This window comes from Cyprinus carpio, chromosome A22, assembly GCF_018340385.1.
Source record: "Cyprinus carpio isolate SPL01 chromosome A22, ASM1834038v1, whole genome shotgun sequence".
NCBI lineage: Eukaryota > Metazoa > Chordata > Actinopteri > Cypriniformes > Cyprinidae > Cyprinus > Cyprinus carpio.
The window spans coordinates 2,431,142-2,455,034 of record NC_056593.1 but is presented as its reverse complement, the minus strand read 5'-3'; the positions used below and the strand labels follow the sequence as shown (position 1 = coordinate 2,455,034).

Genomic DNA, 23,893 nt, shown 5'->3' with positions numbered 1-23,893 from the left:
GTACTCACAGGCGGCGTCAAGATCGTAAACAAAGGTGGGGGAAGCGCGGAGGTCTAAGAGCTAAGCTAAAGCTAACACCGCTCCAGCTCTCTTTACCGAGCATTTTCCTTGCTAATGTGCGGTCACTGGTGAACAAAATGGATGAGTTACGACTTCGCATCACCCACAGTAAGAGACTTTTGGACTGCAATGTCATGGTTTTCACAGAAACATGGCTACACAGCGACGTACCCAATAATACTATTGAGCTAGCTGGACGCTACACACTTTGGGCAGATAGAACCGCAGATGACTCAAAACCAGAGGTGGTAGATTGTGCATTTATGTTAACAAAGCTTTGTGTACAAACACTGTCATTGTTGGGAGACACTGCTCAGCTAACCTAGAGTTTCTCATGGTTAAATGTAGACCTTTTTTATCTGCCGCGGGAGTTCACTTCCACCATAATAACTGCAGTCTATATTCCATCGGATACTAATGCCAAGCTTGCTTTGAAAGAAATTCATGCAGCCATTAGTAAACAACAGACTGCCCACCCGGAGGCTGCTTTTATTGTCACAGGTGATTTTAATCACTGCAAATTAAAGACAGTGCTCCCCAAATTTCATCAGCATGTTTCCTGCCACACCAGAGGAGACAAAACTTTGGATCATGTTTACACAAACATTGATGGAGCTTACATCGCAACCCCCCTCCCCCACCTCGGACAGTCTGATCACCTTTCTTTGTTTTCTTTTGCCTACAGTAAATCCAGGGCTAACCTGAAAAGGGGCATCAAAAAGGCCAAGTACTGCTACAAGCTGAAGGTAGAGGAACACTTTTCCAACTCTGACCCCCGACGCATGTGGCAGGGCATCCAGGTCATCAGTGATTACAAGTCAAGTAACTCCACTCCAACGGTCATGGACGTCTCCTTCCTTAACGAGCTAAATGACTTTTATGCTCGCTTCAACAGCGACAGCAAGGAGACGGCCACCAAAACACCAACCTCTCAAACTCACCTCCACAGATGTCCACACTGCATTGAGCTGGATCAACGCACACAAGGCTGCTGGCCCGGACGGCATTCCTGGACGTGTGCTTAGAACATGTGCAGAGCAGCTTGCAGGGGTCTTCACAGACATTTTCAACCTGTCCCTCACCCAAGCAACTGTGCCAACATGTTTTAAGTCCACATCCATTGTGCCAGTACCGAAACACTCCTCCCCAGTGTGCCTGAATGACTATCGCCCCATAGCACTCACAGCCATCATTATGAAGTGCTTTGAGCGATTGGTCCTAGCACACCTCAAAGACTGCCTCCCACCCACACTGGACCCACACCAATTTGCCTACCGCAGAAATAGGAGCACAGAGGATGCAGTATGCACAGTGCTGCATTCTGCACTCACACACCTGGACATTAACAACACATACGTTAGGATGTTGTTTGTTGACTTCAGTTCAGCATATAACACCGTCATTCCCTCCAAGCTGACCACAAAACTTGGAGACCTGGACATTAACACCTCCCTCTGCAACTGGATCATGGACTTTCTGACCAACAGGCCTAAGCATGTTAGGTCAGGCCACACCCACTCCACCACCATCACACTGAACACGTGTTTGTACACGCGTACCACAGAGCTGTGTGCTGAGTCCATTCCTCTACTCCCTCTACACCCACGACTGCAAGCCTGTGCATGGATCCAACTCCATCATTAATTTGCAGACGACACCATGGTGATTGGCCTCATCAGCGACAACGATGAGACTGCCAACGATGTAGCTAAACTGTCTAGATTACTTCTGAGAGTTTTGTTAGACCAAGTTAGATCTAGGAATGGCAAGGCTTTTCTGTACTCAGCTACAAGGCCATCTGACCAGATGCGGACTAATGGTCCCTTGTCATCTAACACACTTTCAGGATTATCAACTATTCCACTGTAAGTTACAGCTGACTGACAAAACCTTTCAGTGTATTCATTTGTGGGATTACAATTTACATTTTATAAATTTGTAATCCCACAAGTGGCAAGAGTTTTCAGTGGAATATGACTTCAAGCTCAGTCAAATGGCAAAGCTGAGAAAGGAGTTCACATTCTCAAGAAACTTTTGAAAAAGGCTGCTGACAGTAAATCTGATCCTTACCTTGCTCTGTTCAATTACAGAACCTCTCTGCTAGATTGTGGTATGGCCCTAGCTGAGATGCTGATAAATCAGAAACTTCACACTACACTGCCCTCTTGTTCAAAACAAATGTGACAAGGCGGCAAAGCATCTACAGCCATTGGTGAGGAATGATGTTGTCAGAATCAAAAGTGACGAGAATTGGAGCAAGAAGGCCACAGTTATGCAAGAAGTAGCTCCAAGATCTTATACTGTGAAAACAGATGACGGACAAATGTTCAGACGGAATAGACGTGATCTTTTAAGACTGAAAAAGAAGTGAAAGACCTGAATCAATGCAATATGAAGTCTGAATCAACTGTATTGTACACAACAAATGACTGCAACACTTATATGAAAATAGACACACAAACATTAAAACAGCCATACATTCACACTTAGAAGATCTACAAGACCCATTAAAACACCTGATGGATTAAATCTGTAAGAAACGGTGGAAAACATAGGAATGAGAAAATGTTCATGTTTGTAGTTCATTTGTATTAACTATATAAAATGTGCAAATATAAACTTCAAGTTAAAATGTTATACTGAGTGCAACTTACTAAAGAATACTAAGGTTACTTGTTTATGTTTCTTTGAAGAAAGGGGGATGTGATGATATCAAGTGATTGTGCCTGTTACTCTAGGAATCCACTAGATGGCACTGTGTTCAGTGATATATGTTGGATACATGGCAATTAAGAAAGAAGAAAAGACAAACTGATGGTTGTTGATAAGATGAATAAAGACTAAATGTTAAGATTGCACCGAGACATTTTATTTAAGAACTGAACAAAACACGCAGCAAGTACAGTTTTTCCTTATCAAAACATTATTTTAAATATTATTTGAAAATGTTTACATCATTAAGCTTCTTTTTATGCTGGCAAAAAGTTTTGTTATTATAAATACTATAAATTGTCAAGAGAAAACCACATGTACATCTAAAAAGTTTTTTTATTAAAGTACTGAATATAGTATATTAATGCAAAGAGTTTGTTTACCATTATGCGTTTAGCAGAGGCGGAAGTCATCATAGATCGATAAACTGTGTGAAGTTGGTCAAAGGAGCTCATTTCAGCTATGAAGCACAACATTGATGTCATCATCGAGATCAGTTCACTTCACATCTGATAATACCAGCGCAGTCAAATCAGTAATATTGCAGTAATATTTCCTATTATATATGAAAGAATCAAACTCTCTCGTTTGCCTGAGGCTCTGGATTATATGTAATAGTGTAAATAATATTCAGATTCTTGTCCGATCATTTTCATTCATTAAACCCCAATATATCGGTTATTAATTTTGTGGCACCTCGTATGTTTTTAACTTGCATTTTATTAAACACAAAGAACCAGTTTCAGCTAAAAAGGCTTTACTGAAGAACAAAAAGTCACACATCTTGGATGGCCTGAGAGTAAAATACCAGCAAATTTGCATTTTTGGGTGAATGCTCCCTTTACAGTTTTTTTGGATTGCTTAAGCACGATTTTCAAAACATGGCCCGTGTTTTCAAAACACTACACACAATTAGCACAACCACACACCCAATTAGCAAAACACTACAGATCCTTTGCATTAATTAAACACTTGTAAAAACTATACACTTCTGTTTAAAAACCACACTTTGTTACCATATGAAACACACAAGTTTCATATTACTATACTCTGTTTGCACGAGTTACACTCTGCTGTGATAAACCTGAAACACTTTTCGATTTGATTTGCTGCTGTTATGTTGTGCAATTGGTCCAAGAATGTAAGTATGAGTGCGGTGTTGTAAGGGCCCATATGGGCATGGCGGTGGAGGACCCCATTCTGTGTAATGGCTGCACAGAGTGTTATATTACCCCCAAGTTGCCCTGGGACATTGACTATAGCCATGTGGCCAATGATGTTTCTTCCCCTCCTTCGTGTTCTCGTCAGGTGGAACCCAGCCTCATCTACGTAAATGAACTCATGCTGGATCTCCTCTCCATCCATTCGTAAAACTCTCTGAAGAACAGTGTCAGGCAAAAGTGTGTAGTTCAGTGTAGATCTAGTATACATATTACAGTACAGTAAAAGATTATGAGACAGTATGCAAGATCACACTGCTAAAGTGAATACATACCTCTGCATAATCATGCCGCAGTCGTTTCACCCTTTCGGAATTGCGCTCGAAAGGCACTCGATAAATTTGCTTCATTTGAATGTTTTTTTTTTTCTAGGATGTGTGCCAGTGTTGATGTTGAGACCTGATGGATATTGTTGAAACTGGCGTGGTTATTGACAATGTTAGCTTGGAGCTGATTGAGTGTTATAGCATTGTTGGCCAAAACCATGTTTACGATCTCCCTCTCTTGCTGTTCTGTGAACATAGGAGGCCTTCCCCTTTGTCGTTCCTGACCCTCAATCCTATGTAGAAAAAAAAAAAAAAAAAGTATACAATAGTACAGTAATTTCACAGGAAAAGGTAACAGAAGTGCTGATATGATGATATTTTTACAATACCTATTTTCCAGTCGAAATGTTCTTACAACACTTGCAACTGTGTATCGGCTTAGATTTGGCTGTACTCGCAGTCCAGCCTCCCTCAGCATCAGGCCGTGGTTGACAACGTGGTCAACCAGTGTTGCGCAATTGGTCAGATTCGGTCCTCTTTGAGCACCTTCTTGTCTTCCTCTTCCTCTACCTCTACCTCCAGCATGGCCGCCATCTCTTCCTCTGTTGATTCCTCCTCTGTTGATTCCTCTTCCTCCCCTTCCTCCTCATCTTACTCTTTCTCTGACTCTTTCCATTGTGCTTGAAGATCGATGAACTCACCTGCTGGTTTTTATAGTGCTTATACACCTGATTGGTATGTCTACAATTAAGCAAACAAGTGTTTGCACACCTGATGACTGTGTTGAACCAATTGGTTGGACAGTGCGGTAATTTGAAAGTCAGTGCTTTTGTATTGCAAGGAAGTGACTTCATGATAGATTTTTGTGTGTAATGTATGTTAAGTGTGTTTAGTGTTTTGCAAATCACTGTGTGTAGAGTTTTGCAACAAGTGTGAGGTTGACAATGTGCTTATAGTTGTGCAAATATGGGCTGATATTTTGCTTCTTGAGTGTAAGGATTTGCTAATAGTGTACTACTTTTAATTTTAGTGTGTAAGCAATCCAAAAAAAAAAAAAACTGTAAGATGGAAAAGAAGTGGTTTTACAAGTGCCAGAAATGTGGCTTTCTGAAGAAAAATCGCTATCAAAGAGCATCTTTGATAGCACTTCTATACTTTGGTAGCAAATCTACTCTAATCAGTTTTTTTTTTCAGAATTAAAGACCACGGTAAACTGTATGAATTCTTTAATGCTTACTTATTCATTTTGCTGTAACACAGACAAACTGTCAGGATATAAACAAGAGACAGAGGCAAGTGAATCCAATCACAGTGTTTTATTTGCAAATCACAAATGCAAGGTGAGTTCTTGGTGACTTCTGGCGCAGATTCTGTGCAGATACTCAGTGCGGGGCTGAATGCAGGTGAGCACGTCTTCAACAGATATGTCAATGCCAAGCCGTCACAGATGGTTAGCACTTGTACCCACACCTGAAGGAAAGAGAGACAACCAAGCAAGCTCGGAGAAACACACTGGAAGTTCGGAGGAACATCGGATCACAGGTAGCAGGGAATTAAGCAGGAGTCCTGCAAGCAGGAGGACAATGACACAGAGGTTAGTGTTTCAAAGGTGAGTATACTTCATGTCCTTGAGTCCGCGGTGAATCAACAGGTCGGGAGACAACGGCAAATGGTCTGTTCCTGTTGGAGGCTTGACCTCGAACTGGGGCTGTGGTGAGTGCTTTATAGTGCTCTGTGATGAGGTTGCTGATAATGAACAGGTGTGGGTGATTAGAGCCTGACTGGTTCCTGACATTACCCCCCCCCCCCAGGGTCCGCGCCAGCGGACCTTTCCTTCCAACGTCGTGGGGGTCTGCCACGGGGATGTGGAGCCTGGAGAATTTTGAGGAGGTCAATACCATGGTGGAGCCGACAGTGGGAGGAACCAGGGGGGAGCTTTGACAGAAGGACTGGGCGACACCCCGAGGCCGATCCACGGAGGCGGAACCAGCGGAGCGGAGAGCTCGACGGACCAGGTCGACATCGCAGGCCTGGAAGCCCAAGGCGGAGCGGCTGGCTCGCGTGCCTGAGGCGGAGCCGAGGATTCGGCTGACCAGGACGACAATGGGGCAAGCAAGGACGACAGGGAAACAAGAGGAAGGGAGGAGCCTGGTGAAGCCAAAGGGGTGGAGGGTCGAGGCAAAGCTGGAGACCCAGAAGTCCGTGGCGGAAGCTGAGCGACGACCGACCGAGGTTTGTCTGGATGGACGAGGGAGCCCGGAGGAGTCCTTGAGCAGACGGGCCTCAGTGGAGCCAAAGGGATGCAGAGCCGGCGCGGGGCTGGCGGGCTGACAGGCCGAGGTGGAGACATGGGTCTGGAGGGCCAAAGTGCAGTAGAGGACTCCACGCAATCCTGAGCTGGTGAAAGGGAAGCCTCTAACGGGACAAATGGAACATCTTTAGCCCCTAAGGTGCAAAACGGGGGTTCAGGAGCCCTCCCTGGGCTTAACTGGGGTTCAGGAGCCACTTCTGGGCATGACGGGGGACCGGGAGCCCATCCTGGGCATGACGGGGGACCGGGAGCCCATCCTGGGCTTGACGGGGGAGATATTGGAGGAAGATCTATGGACGGGACAGGAGGCTCTTGAAGTTTTTGTTGGTCGGTGTCAGAAGAGCTGTCTATAGGATCCCCAAACACTTCCTTAAAATAGCTAATGAAACTTTGTAATGAAGAGGTGATCACAGTCTCTTGAAACCATAGTGTTTCAGCCCATCTTAACGCGGCCCCAGATAACTGCAGGATGATAAACTAAATCTTGGATCTTTCCGTAGGATATTGGTGAGCGTGTTGTTTGAGAGCGAGTGAACATTGTAGTAGAAACCTATTGCAATCCCCCGCGCCGGCCAGAGAAGGGCGCTGATCAAGAGACGGTGTTCGTGACATACACCAGCATGGGAGCGGGGTTTGTGGAAGCACTGTCTTCACGTTGTGTCAGATTCATAGCGGTTTGCATTAAGCCTTCTGTCAGGATATAAATGAGAGACAGAGGTAAGTGAATCCAATCACAGTGTTTTATTTGCAAATCACAAATGCAAGGTGAGTTCTTAGTGACTTTTGGTGCAGATACTCAGTGCGGGGCTGAATGCAGGTGAGCACATCTTCAATAGATATGTCAATGCCAAGCCGTCACAGATGGTTAGCACTTGTCTCTCTTTCCTTCAGGTGCTGGTACAACCAAGCAAGCTCGGAGAAACACACTGGGAGTTCGGAGGAACATCGGATCACAGGTAGCAGGGAATTAAGCAGGAGTCCTGCAAGCAGGAGTACAATGACACAGAGGTTAGTGTTTCAAAGGTGAGTATACTTTACGTCCTTGAGTCCGCGATGAATCAACAGGTCGGGAGACAACAGCATATGGTCTGTTCCTGTTGGAGGCTTGACCTCGAACTGGGGCTGTGGTGAGTGCTTTATAGTGCTCTGTGATGAGGTTGCTGATAGTGAACAGATGTGGGTGATTAGAGCCTGACTGGTTCCTGACACAAACATTATTAATGTAATTCACTGGATTTTGAGTCAAAATTGGTCCTGTGAGGATTTTTCTCTTTTGTTTTATCAGTGCAAACATCAGTGTGTCTGGTTTGATCTGTTGGTGGATAAACAGCTTCTGCTGGATGTTTTGGTTGCTGTGTGTGTGTGTGTGTGAGTGAGTGTGTGTGTGTGTGTGTGTGTGTGTGTGTGTGTGTGTGTGTGTGTGTGTGTGTGTTTCTTCATTTTCTCTCCTGCTGATATGAACCTCATAATCTTCTTCTCGACACAAAACATCTTTACGATGAAATGAAGTGAATTCATCAACAGTCAATTACGAGTCAGACCTTACAACGCTAAATAACATGATACAGATATCTAATACAGTATTTCACTCTTTTATTAGTTTTCACACAGGGACAGAATTCATTTGAAAATGTAAGATCAGCAGAAGCTTGTTGATTTTCATGATGATAAAGGAGACGGACGTGTGAGCGGAAACTAACTGAGGTTTGGGGAGGATTCAACCAGATAAGTATCACAGTTCAGTCGTTTAAGCTCAATCTTGAGTGTTTTCAGACATTTTAAGGGTTGCTATCATGAGCTTTTCATTTGAGAAGATATCTCTGAAATTAGTTTGGTTCTGTTTGTGTTTCTGGCGTCTGGATGGTGAGTTTGAAATGTGTTTTTATGATTTCAGTTGCTTCTGTTCTGGTAGTATGTAATAAAATACTAGGATAAACATTCACTGATATTCTCATAAAGAAATAACCCATGATATTAATCTGAGGTCAAGTTTGAATTCAGATCTAAATTCAGGTCTATTACGAAATGATAAAATAAAAGAAATATGAAGCTTAAATACCCAACAGTGTTAGTTTGACATTAAAGATTAAAGTAAAAGCGTGGCACAAAGTGATGTCCGGAGGGAATTGGTTTGAGGATTTGTTTTTAATGACTCTACAAGTTTGATTAAACCTTCATAATGTGAGTTAAACATTTTTCAACTCTAAACAAATAAAAAAAAGCTTTGTTCTTCAGGTTTCATGTTTGATGAAATAAAGTTTGTGAAAATTGGACATTCTGTCACTCTAAACTCTGGTCTTTCTGAAACGATGGATAATGATCTGATTCAGTGGAGGTCTGAAAACAGATTAATAGCTGAAATCAATGTGACGGCTGGCAGCGTCACTGTGTATGAGGATGTTCTTGACGGGAGATTCAGAGACAGACTGAAGCACCACAACAAACACCACAATTGAACATACTGGAGATTAAAAACTAAACACAAACAATATTATAAACAAAATACAAACACTTTTATAAAGAGTTTCAAACAACTTTTCCATCTTTTTTAAAATAAAAGTTTCAGCTGTTTTATATTTTAATTTTATATTTTAAGAGCTTTCGCAAATTACGAAATATGAGCCTGTAAATGAGCGAATAACCAAAGAGACAGGGACACTAAAAGTCTATTTTGGCATCAGATTAAATATGGATTAATAACTAATTAATTATATTATAATAATAATTAATTATTTGGCATCAGATTAAATATGGAGCAACAGAAAAACAAAATTGGCATCAGATTAAATATGGAGCAACAGTGAAATTGAAACTAAATTATTACAAGTGAACTTTGCAGAAACACAATACTGTTAGATTCTGATGTTTCTGATTCTGATGATCCTTCCAGAATCAGCAAAAACATACAGTTATTAATCCAAACACCATTTCTGTTCTTTTACGATGTCATTCATTTCAAATTTAAACTTCAAACTATTTACTTTAGTAAACCATCAAATAACACTCTCAATCTGTGATGAACCCTGTTTCTGTTTGTTCTCTGTGTGTTTGGTGATACAGATGAAATATCAGTGAAGAAGGGAGATTCAGTCACTCTCAACTCTGATCTTACGGAAATAGATTATGATGATCAGATTCAGTGGAGCTTTGAAGACAGTTTAATAGCTGAAATCTATAAACCGACCAAGAGTGTCACTGTATATGATGTTGTTCTTGACGGGAGATTCAGAGACAGACTGAAGCTGAACAAACAAACTGGATCTCTGACCATCACAAACTTCACAACTGAACATGCTGGAGTTTATAGAGTGAAGACTGACCGTATGATCATATCGTTCTTTCTCGCCATCAATGGTGAATTAAATAATTGTTACACCTTTTTTATTTTTTCATCACCAGATAAAATATTAATCCACATACTATTTTGCTTATTTTTTGTCTGTTCTGTTGTTTTATATTATTATTTGAAGATTACATTTTAAACTAATTTCTTACATAAACAATTATAAAGTATTTTTACAGTAGTAACTTGTGACAAACCCTCTTTCTGTTTGTTCTCTGTGTGTTTGATGATACAGAAGAAATATCAGTGATGGAGGGAGATGCAGTCACTCTGAACTCTGATCTTACTGAAATATTGACTGGTGTTTCAGTAGAGTGGCAGTTTGGAGCTGAAATCACTTCATTAGCTGAGATCAGTGGATGGGATGATGGATTCTCTGTATTTGATGATGTTCTTGATGGGAGATTCAGAGACAGACTGAAGCTGGACAAACAAACTGGATCTCTGACCATCACAAACTTCACAAATGAACATGTTGGACGTTATTTACTATATATAGGAACAAAACATTTCAATCTAAGCAAGTCATTAAAAGCTTTCAGTGTTTCTGTCTATGGTGAGTATAGATTGTTCTTCAAATATTCTTGATATTAATGTTTATTGACTGAGCTGATCTCAGTTTGGTGTTTTTATTCCTCAGACTCTGTCCACTGCTGTGGTTCTACTGAAGCTGTGATCCGATTGGTCCTCTCTGCTCTGGTGGGCGTGGCTACTGTCCTTCTTGTGGTTTATGAAATCAGATCCAGAAGAGCTGAACTAGATCAAACACAGATTCACACATCAGGTACATGATTGATGATGTCATTAAAAAAAAAAAAAAAAAGTTTTTGCATTTCTAAATATTTGTGCGATTTATTAATTTATGGCTTTATATGTTCATCTTTTTCAGGAAGTATTGAAATCTGAAGGAGACACTGAACTTTAAAACTTCTTCAAGTGTGTTTTGTGTGGTTTGTCATATTAATATACATAGCTAAAAGTTGCTTTGCTTGTATTATTCTTTATATCAGGCTTTCCTTTTTTCAATATAAACTTCATATTTGATTCAGCGTTTAAAGGCTTTTAAAATGTAATTGTCTAATAATAATATTATTGTACAGATCCAGTTTAAAAGCTTGTTGTTTATATTTCTCTCAGATAAGACAAACAGATCTCACTGTACTATACATAAATCATCAATATTCTATCCATGTTTTACATAAATTATCCTCGCTCCGAGTTTCAAGAGTGTTTATGTTTTGTAGCATTTATAATATCGAGCGCCCTCTGGAGGAATACAGAAGTGCAGAGCGCAGTGTGATGATATCAAGTGATTGTGCCTGTTACTCTAGGAAGCCACTAGATGGCACTGTGTTAAGTGATATACAGTATGCTGGATACATGGCAATTAAGAAAGAAGAAAAGACAAACTGATGTTGTCTTGTTAAGATGAATAAAGACAGATATGTTAAGATTGCACCGAGACATTTTATTTAAGAACTGAACAAAACATGGTACCAGGAGTGAAATCACACTAAGAGCGGCCTGTTGTGAAAGCGACATAATGGATATCCTAAAACCACTGTTTACAGCAAAAGAGGGGGCAAGAGCAGAATGAGGGGTGGCAAATATAGATCAGTGTTTGTACTCCCCATATATTCTATTCCCTAACACCAGTGTTGGGGAGGAACTAGTTACATGTGACGGAATTACGTAATTTAATTACAAAATAAATGTAAGTGCAATCTGTTAGAGTTACTGAGAAAAAAAAAGTGTAATTTAATTACAGTTACTTGTGAAAAATTTAACAATTACAAAGGGGGTTGCATTTGATTTTTTCACACAAAGACGCACATACAGATTTGATTGATTTCTTTCTTAATTGCATTGACTGCTCTTAAATACAAGGCACCAGTGTTTCAGGAGTTTAGTACACAGAATAAGATGCATGCTTATTCAATAACTGTTTTATTTCCTATTTGGGTTTATGCATATGCTTTAAGACCAACTGTTTTTTCCTCCCAAGGCATTGTTAGATGCCAGTGTTTCCTGTCATAGCTTTGAAAAGGTTTGATTTTAAAAAAACAGTATCATAGCTATTAAACCTATTTTTGTAATGATTTTAAACCTGTATTTAACCAGAATGATCAGAATTTAATCAGAATCAGTATCATAGCTATTAAACTGGCTGTGGTTTTAAAAGTAAATGATTTTTTTAAGTGATGATAGGCTTTTTGTTGCCATGATTTTTTCTAAACCCGTAAATATCAACCAGAATGATCAGAATTTATTCATTCTTCAATCAGATCTCAAAGTAAAAAAAAGGTGCTAAAGTGTAATTTTTGTGGTGGCTGTGGTTCTAAAGTAAATGATTATAATCTTAATTTTTTAGTGATGAAGGCTTTTTAAAGTCTGCCAAGTAATCAGTGTTGAGTTTTCTACTGTAAAATCGGTTAACAAAATGCTGATCTCCCGCGGTGCTTTAAATATCACTCACCCCTCAATTAAATCCCTGCTCTTCTTCAAAGAGAATTCCTCAATTAAATCTGTCTTTAATCCTCATTCTTCATACCGATCTCCTCAGAAATGTCATTGGCGAATTGTGACCATGACATTTATTTCAGCGCAACCCACCTGAATGCCTACGAAACTCATGCATGAAAATTAATTATTTTTATTTTATTTTATTTATCCTTTTTTTTTATTTTATGAAAGAGAACATGGGGCCCTATAAAGTGTGCTAAGGTGCTTTTGGTGCTGACGAATTGATTGGCTTTCCACACATGACACTTCAGTGATCCCAATACAATCCTCCCTCCTTTAATAGCTACAATATAGAACAACAATATAGAAGTTAAATTTTTTAAAAAAATATTATAATTTTGTTTTCTCTAGAATAGCAACATTCACTGACTATACAAGTAAGTGAAATTAACGTCTTCCCTAAAGTTAAGATTGTATGTTATAACTAGCTGGCTAGGGCTCGCAAATCGCGACGTCCCGGGCATATTGTGTATTTCCAGGACGGTCTAGCAAAACTGCAGATCTCACGCGGTTAGTTAAACAGTCTTAAACAATCCTAAAGTGAGTTACATGTATCATAAACTTAAGGCACATGAAAAAAATTAATGCTTATGTTAAAAATGCATATAAGAAATGTCTTAATTATAATTTCAAGAGGTCTTTTGTAGTATATGGTGATGGCAAGACAAGAGTCGCGGAACTGCCTGTTTCAATTCAAAATGTGGCGCGGATGTCTTTAATTTAATTTATCTGAAAGGGAACACTGTCTTACCTTGCTTTCAATTCAAAATAATGTGGCAGCGTAGGCCCTATGAGTTTTTAATTGAATTTATCTGAAAGGTGTCTTGTTTTAACCTACCGACTCTCCTCCCAAACGTGTACAGTCGGTCGTTTTTATTTCATTTCTGCTATGAACGTGCGCCATTGCATTTGTGTGCAGCCGTTACCCCTAACACACGCGCCACCTTTTCTGTGGCAGAGAATGAATTTGCACTTTCCAAAAACAAGCCTTTAAATTTGTATGTTTTCACTTTTGTCAGGCACAATGATGCAAGATATGCACTCGTGTTTGCCCAGCTAGGTTAGCAAGCAAAAACACACATAGAGTTGAAATTAGAACAGAAGTTTACTTTGCTGACCTAAACTTAGATCGAGAGAAGACAATTAACCTGACCCGCAATTCACTTTATATATTTTTTTTTTTTCCTCTTTTCGTGAAATGCTTGCTTCATTTTGTCATGGATGTTGTAAACATTAATTGACGGTGACGTGACGCGCTATGGACACGAGAGGAGGCGGGGGCCTTGAGATTTGCGGGGCCCTACCATCTCGTATTCGGCTCTGGACCATCTCACAGCACCACTCATACAGTGTTCATTTTACTTGTGCGGCTCTTAAAATTGCCGTAATTTTTTTTTTTTTTTTTTAATTCTGCAGATACCCTATAAATAGTTAAATAAAATTACCTGCTTCATATTTGTTGATATTTGTGTATTAAACATATTTTGATTGCCATTTACACTCCTATCTGATTTTCTATATTTAAAAAAGGTCTTTATTTTTTGGGCTAGTTAAATTAATTTTCGGGCTACCAAAATCTCAAGAGTACCTGCCCAAAGGGCTACCAGGGATTTTTAAATTTTGTGAGCCCTGCTGGATGTTGTGCTTACGATCATTAATCATAGTTCATTTGTTATTTGTATGGTCTGGTTGGTCATAGGACGTATGTCTGCAAATACGGGACGAACTGCGTTCTCTCGAATAATGAAACCTGAAGAATCTGAGGCTAGTTGATAAAGAGAACATTTCTCATTTTAATTTAGTTTAAATTTATGTACTAAAACAACTGAAACTGAAATAAAAACAAATTACACAGTGGCCTATATAAAAAAATAAAATAAAAAATCCACTAAAAATCACAAAAACACACCATGAAATATATGAAAAAAAAAACTGAAATTATAAAAATAAATATAATAGTATCTCAACGATATGTTTGAATCTCACAGGATCTCATGACAAGATTTATATGTTAGTTTAAAACTCACCGAAGTAACATTTTTAACTTATGAGAACTTCACAGGACACTTTTCAAAATAACACCATCGAACAGGATCTACAGGAAGCTGAAGCCTGGACCTTAAAGTGACACTTCAGAGTGTAAAAAGATCCGCAAAAAGCAAGCACACAAACGGGCAGTGGTCACACACACCAGCACTGTGCAGTTATTTTAGCTGACAGTACAGTTTCTCATGACTTTACTACAGATCAGTTTCTCATCAGCTCGTCTGTCATTTTATTACTGAACCAGTTCTGAAGAGTTTATCTCTTCATATTTTTGGACTGAAAAGGTTGAAGATGTTTTACAGATTTTTGTTCTGTTTGTGTTTCTGCCGTCTGGTTGGTGAGTTTAAAATAATTTTTATGGCTTCAGTTGCTTCTGTTCTGAAACCATGTAATAAATTACTGATTAAATTATTTATATATATATATATATATATATATATATATATATATATATATATAATTGAACTATAATTTCACTGTGAGAGCACATTTGAATTCAGGTCTGTTTTCAAGTTTTAGGGATTGATGAAAATAAATATGAAAGTGAAACGTCTAACAGCATTAGTTTAAGTTAGATTCTTTAATCTCTTTGTAACTCTGTGTTCTCTGTGTTTGTTTTGTGAAACAGAAGTGGATTTTGTGTCAGTGAAGAAGGGAGATTCTGTCACTCTACACAACAAGCTTGCTAAAGTTATGTATATTAAACGGATTCGGTGGAGTTTTGGACATAGACATGTAATAGCTGAAATCAATGTAACAGCCGACAGATTCTCTGTATATGATGATGTTCTTGACGGGAGATTCAGAGACAGACTGAAGCTGGACAAACAAACTGGATCTCTGACCATCACAAACATCACAACTAAATACATTGGGCATTATGAACTATTGATGAACGGTTTAACTATGGTTTTCCTTCTCAGTGTCTATGGTAAATATCAGTTTCACCTTTTTTAATTTAAAGATGAAATTAATAATCCACACACGATTTTTCTTGTTTTCTGTCTGTTCTTTTGTCACATGATTTTATTCATTTGAACACACTCTGTGTGTTTGATCATGCAGATGAAATATCAGTAAAAAAGGGAGATTCAGTCACTTTAGACTCTGATCTTACTGAAATAATGGATTATTATTGGATTCAGTGGATGTATATGATTGAAAACACTTTAATAGCTGAAATCTATAAACCGGCCAACAGCATGACTGTATATGATAATGTTCTTGACGGGAGATTCAGAGACAGACTGAAGCTGGACGATCAAACTGGATCTCTGACCATCACAGACATCAGAATGAAAGATGCTGGACGTTACCAACTACAGACCGGTAGTGTGAGCAAGAGTTTCAATCTCACTGTCTGTGGTCAGTTAAATATTTGTTTCGCTTAATTTATATTTTAATAAGCACAAAGACACAATTATTAATGCTTCTGTTGTGTAATGTTATTCAATTTTAAACTTAAAACTATTAAACCATCAAATACTTTTAATACGTGTTGAACCCTGTTTCTGTTTGTTCATACAGGACAGACGTCAGTGTCAGTGATAGAGGGAGAGCCAGTCTCTCTGTACTCTGGTCGTACTGAAATAATGGATGATGACGTGATTCGGTGGATGTTTGGAAATGAAAACACTTTAATAGCTGAAATTAATAAACAGACTGGCAGCATGACTGTACATGATGATGCTCTTGACGGGAGATTCAGAGACAGACTGAAGCTGGACAATCAAACTGGATCTCTGACCATCACAGACACTAGAATCGCAGACTCTAATGATTATCGACTACAAAGCAACTTTATGGACATGCTTTTCCGTCTCAATGTCTATGGTGACTTAAATATCAGTTGTACCTGTTTTATATTATAATGATGAATGATGCATTTATTCATCCACACACCATTTTACTTGTTTTCTGTCTGTTCTGTTGTTTTATTATATTATTATTCTCTTTAAATTTAAACTTCAAACTGTTTGCTTTAGTAAACCATCAAGTTATTTCAAAGTCTTAATGTGTGACAATCCCTGTTTCTGCTTTTTCTCTGTGTGTTTGCTGATACAGATGAAGTGACGTCAGTGTCAGTGAACGAGGGAGATTCAGTCTCTCTAGACTCTGATCTTATTGAAATACATGATGATGATCTGGTTAAGTGGAGCTTTGGAAATGAAAACACTTTAATAGCTGAAATCAATAAAAAGACCGACAGATTCTCTGTATATGATTATGATCTCGACGGGAGATTCAGAGACAGACTGAAGCTGGACGATCAAACTGGATCTCTGACCATCACAGACATCAGAACTAAACATGCTGGACTCTATCAACTACAGACCAACACTGTGATCAAGTGTTTCAGTCTCACTGTCTACCGTGAGTCTAATATTGTTTTTCTTTTTTTTTCTTTTTTTTTTCATTTATTGCAGCATTAAAGTTAGTCTGAAGAAGTGTCTTATCATGGCTAATTAGTTAAAATGTTTAATTAGACAAATTTATATGTATAGAATCCAGTTTTATATTTAAACTTTTATCAGATTTATTTTTTAAAACACATTTGATCAGTTTTGGTTCCTCTCAGTGTTTCTTCTTCGTCTGCTTGTTTTCAGCAGATAAATTCATCCCAATTTCTCTTTATTTTCTCATGTTTTCAGCTCGTCTGTCTGTTCCTGTCATCAGCAGAAACTCTTCACAATGTTCTTCATCATCATCATCATCATCATCATGTTCACTGGTGTGTTCAGTGGTGAATGTGGGTCATGTGACTCTCTCCTGGTACAAAGGAAACAGTTTATTGTCCAGCATCAGTGTGTCTGATCTCAGCATCAGTCTCTCTCTACCTCTGGAGGTGCAATATCAGGATAAAAACAGCTACAGCTGTGTGCTCAACAATCCCATCAGCAACCAGACTCAACATCTGGACATCACTCAACTCTGTCACACATGTTCAGGTACAACAGAGCTGATATTAGTTGATGTCAGCGCTGATATTAATGTTTATTGACTGAGCTGATCTCAGTTTGGTGGTTTTTAATTCCTCAGACTCTGTCCACTGCTGTGGTTCTACTGAAGCTGTGATCCGATTGGTCCTCTCTGCTCTGGTGGGCGTGGCTACTGTCATTCTTCTGGTTTATGACATCAGATCCAGAAGAGCTGAATAAGATCAAGCACAGATTCACACAACAGGTCCATGATTGATGTCATTTCTCAAAAAAAAAAAAAAAAAAAGTTTTTGCATTTCTAAATATTTGTGCGGTTTATTAATTTATGGCTTTATATGTTCATCTTTTTCAGGAAGTATTGAAATCTGAAGGAGACACTGAACTTTAAATCTTCTTTAAGTGTGTTTTGTGTGGTTTGTCATATTAATATAGATAACTAAAAGTTGCTTTGCTTGTATTATTCATTATATCAGGCTTTCCTTTTTTCCTTTTTTTTAAATATAAACTTCATATTCATATATTCAGATTCAGGGTTTAAAGACTTTTAAAATGTAATTGTCTTCTAGTGTTATTATTGTACAGATCCAGTTTTAAAAGCTTGTTGTTTATATTTCTCTCAGAAAAGACACAGATCTCACTGTACTATTCATTTGTCTTCTGTATTTGCTTGCCTTTATCAATAAAGTTTTCTCACTCTGAGTTTCAAGAGTCTGTTTATGTTTTGTAGCATTTATAATATCGAGCGCCCTCTGGAGGAATACAGAAGTGCAGAGCGCAGCATGTACAGTTTTACCATATCAAAACATTATTTAAAATATTATTTTTAAATGTCTACATAATTAAGCTTCTTTTTATACTGATAAAAAGTTTTCTTTTTGTTATTATAAATTGTCAAGAGAAAACAGCATGTACATCTAAAAAGTTTTTTATTAAAGTACTGAATATTGTATATTAATGCAAAGAGTTTGTTTTCCCATATGGGCGCTTTTAACGCAGTTCTCGGAAGCGGAAGTCGTCATAGATCGATAGACTGTGTGAAGTTGGTCAAATGAGAGCTCATTTCAGCTATAAAGCAACAGTGATGTCATCATCCAGCTCAGTTCACTTCTCATCTGATAATATCAGCACATTCAAATCAGTAATATTGCTAAATATTATAATCTAAGCAAGCCAAACTCCATCAGGTGACAGAATGGAGGAAAAACCTAAATATGCATCAGACTAACATTAGCATTTCACGCTAATCATCTGCATTTTACGTCATTGTTGGGTGCTTTAAGGATAAACTTGCGCATATGACCCCAATATATTTGGTATTCATTTGTGGCACCTCATATGCTTTTAACTTGCATTTTATTAAACACAAAGAACCAGTTTGAGCTAAAAATGCTCTACTGAAGAAAAAAAGTCACACATCTTGGATGGCCTGAGAGTAAATTAACATTTTTGGGTGAACGCTCCCTTTAAGACGGAAAAGAAGTGGTTTTACAAATGGCAGAAATGCGGCTTTCTGAAGAAAAATCGCTATCAAGGAGCATCTCTAATAGCAAATCTACTCTACTCAGTTTTTTTTTTTTTTTTTTTTTTTTTTTTAAGAAAAAAAGACCAAGGTAAACCGTGTTTTCTTTAATGTTTACTTACGAATTTTCCTGTAACAACACAGACAAACATAATTAATGTAATTCACTGGATTTTGAGTCAAAATTGGTCCTGTGAGGATTTTTATTTTATTTTATCTGTGCAAACATCAGTGTGTCTGGTTTGATCTGTCGATGGATAAACAGCTTCTGCTGGATGTTTGTGTTTGTGTGTGTGTGTGTGTGTGTGTGTGTGTGTGTGTGTGTGTGTGTGTGTGTGTGTGTGTGTGTGTGTGTGTGTGTGTGTGTGTGTAGTTTGTGAGTAAAGTGTTTCTTCATTTTCTGTTCTGCTGATATGAACCTCATAATCTTCTGCTCCGCATGAAACATCTTTAGAACGAAATGAAGTGAATCCATCAACAGTCAATTAAGATTCAGAGGTCAAATATGATTGACAGCTCACAACACTTAATAACATACAGTAGATACAGGTATCTAATACAATATTTCACTCTTTTATTAGTTTTCACACAAGGACAAAATTAATTTCAAAATGTAAGATCAGCAAAAGCTTGTTGATTTTCATGATGATAAAGGAGACGGACGTGAGAGCGGAAACTAACTGAGGTTTGGGGAGGATTCAACCAGATAAGTATCACAGTTCAGTCGTTTAAGCTCAATCTTGAGTGTTTTCAGACATTTTAAGGGTTGCTATCATGAGTTTTTCATTTGAGAAGATGTCTCTGAAATTAGTTTGGTTCTGTTTGTGTTTCTGGCATCTGGATGGTGAGTTTGAAATATGTTTTTATGATTTCCGTTGCTTCTGTTCTGGTAGCATGTAATAAAATACTAGATTTTACTGTGAGATTAAGATTGAATTCAGATCTGAACTTAGTTATTAGGAATTGATTAAATGAAAATAAATATGAATCTTAAATACTCAACAGCATTAGTTTCAGTGTGCCATTGCTCTTATCTGAGGTGCAAGTCTTTCCTTTTATTTAGTTATTAATCTATATGAAATGCTTTTAACTACTTTTCTATTCATTCCAGATATTTTGTGTTTGTATTTCTGCTGAATATTATGAACTTCACATACAAATAAATAAAAGTATGTTAGTGAAGCTTCATTAAACCAACATCACGTTACTTGAACTTTAATCTGTGAAAAACTCTGTTCTTCAGGGGTGTTTGGTGATGAAGTGAAGTCAGTGAACGAGGGAGATTCAATCACTCTCAGCTCTGATCTTACTGAAATACGTTATGATGGTCTGTTTCAGTGGGGGTTTGGAAATGAAACTTTATTAGTTGAAATGTATGAACAGACCGACAGCATGAATGTATTTGATAATGTTCTTGATGGGAGATTCAGAGACAGACTGAAGCTGGACAATCAAACTGGATCTCTGACCATCACAAACATCTCAACTGAACATTCTGGACGTTATTTACTACTGAAATGTGGAGCACAATCATCGTCAAAAGCATTCAGAGTTTCTGTCTATGGTTAGTAGAGATCATTTATGCCCCTCAACTATTCTTGTTAACAATGTACATATTTATTGTTAAATCGTTTCATAGTTTCAGATGATAGACTAAAACACTCAACACACTGAACCAAAATTAAGATTTTTGATTAGATTTGTTCATATTTCTCTTTATTCTCTCATGTTTTCAGCTCGTCTGCCTGTTCCTGTCATCAGCAGAAACTCTTCACAGTGTTCTTCATCATCATCATCATCACATCAGAATTGTTCATTGGTGTGTTCAGCTGTGAATGTGAGTCATGTGACTCTCTCCTGGTACAAAGGAAACAGTTTATTGTCCAGCATCAGTGTGTCTGATCTCAGCATCAGTCTCTCTCTACCTCTGGAGGTGGAATATCAGGATAACAACACCTACAGCTGTGTGCTCAACAATCCCATCAGCAACCAGACTCAACATCTGGACATCACTCAACTCTGTCACACATGTGCAGGTACAGCAGAGCTGATATTAGTTGATGTCGGCACTGATATTAATGACTGAGCTGATCTCAGTTTGGTGTTTTTATTCCTCAGACTCTGTCCACTGCTGTGGTTCTACTGAAGCTGTGATCCGATTCGTCCTCTCTGCTCTGGTGGGCGTGGCTACTGTCATTCTTCTGGTTTATGACATCAGATCCAGAAGAGCTGAATAAGATCAAGCACAGATTCACACATCAGGTACATGATTGATGTAAATTCTCACAAAATACTGCATATATAAATATTTGTGAAATTTATCAATTTATGGCTTTGTATGTTTATTTTTTTTAGGATGTATTGCAATCTAAAGCAGAATGCTGAAGATATAAGTTTCTTCTTGTGTGTTTTTTTTTATTATTATTTTTATAATAATTACTGATGAATATTTAAGCTTACACTCTCTTTCAGTGTCATTTTTTTTAATCCAATTTGAAAAGCTTTTTTGTTTATATTTCTCTCAGTTGAGACACTCTCTTTACTACTGCTGTGCATTTATCATCTGTACTTGCTTGTCTTTATCAATAAAGTTTTCTCACTCTGAGCTTCAAGAGTCTCTCCATGTTTTATTACATTTATTATGTTTAGCGCCTCCTGGAGGAAAATAAACTGTGCTTAATAGTTTCAGCAGTGCATCACATAAAGCTTTACATTATTAAAACATTATCTGTAAAAGTCTACATTTTTGTTAAGCTCATTAGATTTTGTAAAAGGTTTTTTTTTTAAATCCACAATAATAAACAAACAACTATAGCACCTCATTTAAATCTCTGTAGTCTGATTTGTGTCATTGGCTGTGTTCGAAATCGCATACTAACATACCGCCTACTGCCCAGTATACAGTGTATACTGCTTACTATATTTTTTAAAGAATAGTGTGTGAAACAGTATACAATAAGCAACAAAATGTTTCAGAGTAGTATGCCACAGTGTTGACAATGACAAAAACATGACAAACACTGAAACTTAAGTCAGTACAGCTGTCAAAGCTGTTGCCTTACAAATAAATGTACAAACCCAAAAATTTTTATTGCATTAGAATCATTCACTTTCAATGGCATATATAATTGCATGTCATCTGCAAAACAATTAAAAGAAACACCATGTTTCCTTAAAAAAAGAACCCAGCGGAAGCATGTAAAAAGAAAATAGTACAGGACCTAAAATAGACCCCTGAGGGACACCAGACTTGAGGGGAGCAGAATATAATTCTCCAAGATTAACTGAAAAACTTCTGTTTGATAGATAAGAGAAACTACTGTATTTCCGAGCATTTCTTTTAATCCCGCCACAATGTTCTAGATGGGAAAATGAGGATATTATGCTCATGTAACGCCACGCCAGCAGAGGGAGCTCTCACCTGAGTATTGACTGTTCACCGCTCCCTCTGCTTCTGCAGTCATTTCCTGTTTGGGACTATTTAACATGAGTCAGCGTGTTCCTACTTTGTGAAGTATTGCCAGTTTACCTGCCTTACCAAGTGGTTTCCTAGTGATTATGCTGACTGCCTGTTTGTTTACGATTCTGCCTGTTTCCTCGTTCACATCTCTTGGATTGCCCCATTGGATTTACTGCCTGATTGGACTGATGTTTGTGTTTGACCTGTTTGCCTGCCTACTCGTCTCTGCCTACTGGATTACCCCTGTGCATGTTGAAAGATTGGACTGCCATTACGGTACTGACACTTTGCCTGGTTTCACGACTCTGATTGTAAGATCTTCCCTTAATAATCTCCTGCAAATGGATTCTCATACTGCCTCAGCCTCGTCGTTACAGAATACTTCGCCCCAACTGAATCCAGCAGAAGTTACTAACATGCAAGAGGCGTTCGCTTATCAAAGTGAAGTATTAAAGGGGTACCAAGATCAGTTGGGTAAACGTCAAGCAGTCAATGAGCACTTGACGAGCTACATCCAGTCACTTCCATCAACCATGCCTAGAGCAGTGAGTTTTGCACTACCCGATAAATTTGATGGTTCTGCTGATCGATGTAGGGGCTTTGTTCGTCAAGTGAAGATTTATTTCGACAACCAGGAAGACAAATTTAACTCTGACGAAAAGAAATGTGCCGTCATGATGTCCTTGTTGTCTGGATAGGCGATTGACTGGGCTGCAGCTGTTTGGGATACTGACATGCGATTCAGACGATCCTTTGACTATTTCCTGCAACAACTTCAAAAAGTGTTTGAATATCCCGCAGGGGGCACGGATATATCAACTCAACTTCTGCAAATGTCGCAAGGAAACAGAACAGCTGCAGAGTACGCCATCTTGTTTCACACCCTCGCTGCTCAGAGTGGGTGGAATGATGTTTCTCTAAAAGCCGTGTTCCAGAGAAGCCTCAACACTGATCTTCAGGCAGAACTGGTATGTAAAGGAGAAAATTCCTCGTTTACCGACTTCGTCACGCTTGCAATCAAGATGGATAATTTAATGAGACAGACTCCGCGAGGAAGGTATGTGAGGGAGATACCGCCTGTTATCCCAACGGTGATTCAAGCTTTACCTACCGATACCGCCAAGTTCAGGGAAGAACCCATGCAAGTAAACTTTACCAAACTCTCTGAAAGTGAACGAGCAAGGCAACGCCATCTCTATTTCTACTGCGGTGAACCAGGCCATCGTTGCCAGAGATGCCCACACAAGGCCCAGAACCCCATTATGGTAAAAATGGAACACTTGTCATTACCTAATAATCAATCCTTCAAACTTCCCCTTACCTTGAAAACTGAAGAACTGTCCATATCATTAACAGCAATGATCGACTCCGGAGCTGCATTAAATCTCATTCATAAGGATATCGTCAGGAAGTATAACTTATCCATCCAACCATGTAACCCACCCATTAAGATCAAAGCCATCAACGACACAGCAATCGGAACTGGAATAATTC

General features: G+C 38.4%; 2 protein-coding genes and 1 long non-coding RNA gene across 4 annotated transcripts; 2 read left to right on the top strand and 1 right to left on the bottom strand.

Moving 5' to 3' along the window:
- Positions 1-3,443: 3,443 nt before the first annotated feature.
- On the bottom strand, positions 3,444-4,962 carry LOC122134846. The gene is made up of 3 exons (XR_006153131.1): positions 4,648-4,962; positions 4,268-4,551; positions 3,444-4,149 (listed from the first exon to the last, which is right to left on the bottom strand). It is a non-coding gene; the product is annotated as an uncharacterized LOC122134846 (long non-coding RNA).
- A 2,992-nt stretch (positions 4,963-7,954) lies between these two features.
- Positions 7,955-21,537, top strand: LOC122134845 (SLAM family member 9-like). Of its 2 annotated transcripts, none has more exons than XM_042711651.1 (4): positions 7,955-8,432; positions 20,183-20,503; positions 20,676-21,201; positions 21,295-21,537. In XM_042711651.1, exons 1-3 carry the CDS (start codon positions 8,363-8,365, stop codon positions 21,023-21,025), a joined length of 741 nt encoding a protein of 246 aa, XP_042567585.1. In that variant the 5' UTR covers positions 7,955-8,362; the 3' UTR covers positions 21,026-21,201; positions 21,295-21,537. The 2 variants fall into 2 exon arrangements, with proteins under 2 accessions (XP_042567585.1, XP_042567586.1); XM_042711652.1 differs by lacking the exon at positions 7,955-8,432 and adding an exon at positions 19,703-19,783.
- Positions 15,122-18,133, top strand: LOC109084425. Its single transcript, XM_042711650.1, has 6 exons — positions 15,122-15,412; positions 15,547-15,846; positions 16,009-16,314; positions 17,133-17,429; positions 17,521-17,664; positions 17,773-18,133. Exons 1-5 carry the CDS (start codon positions 15,175-15,177, stop codon positions 17,637-17,639), a joined length of 1,260 nt encoding a protein of 419 aa, XP_042567584.1. The 5' UTR covers positions 15,122-15,174; the 3' UTR covers positions 17,640-17,664; positions 17,773-18,133.
- Positions 21,538-23,893: the final 2,356 nt, after the last annotated feature.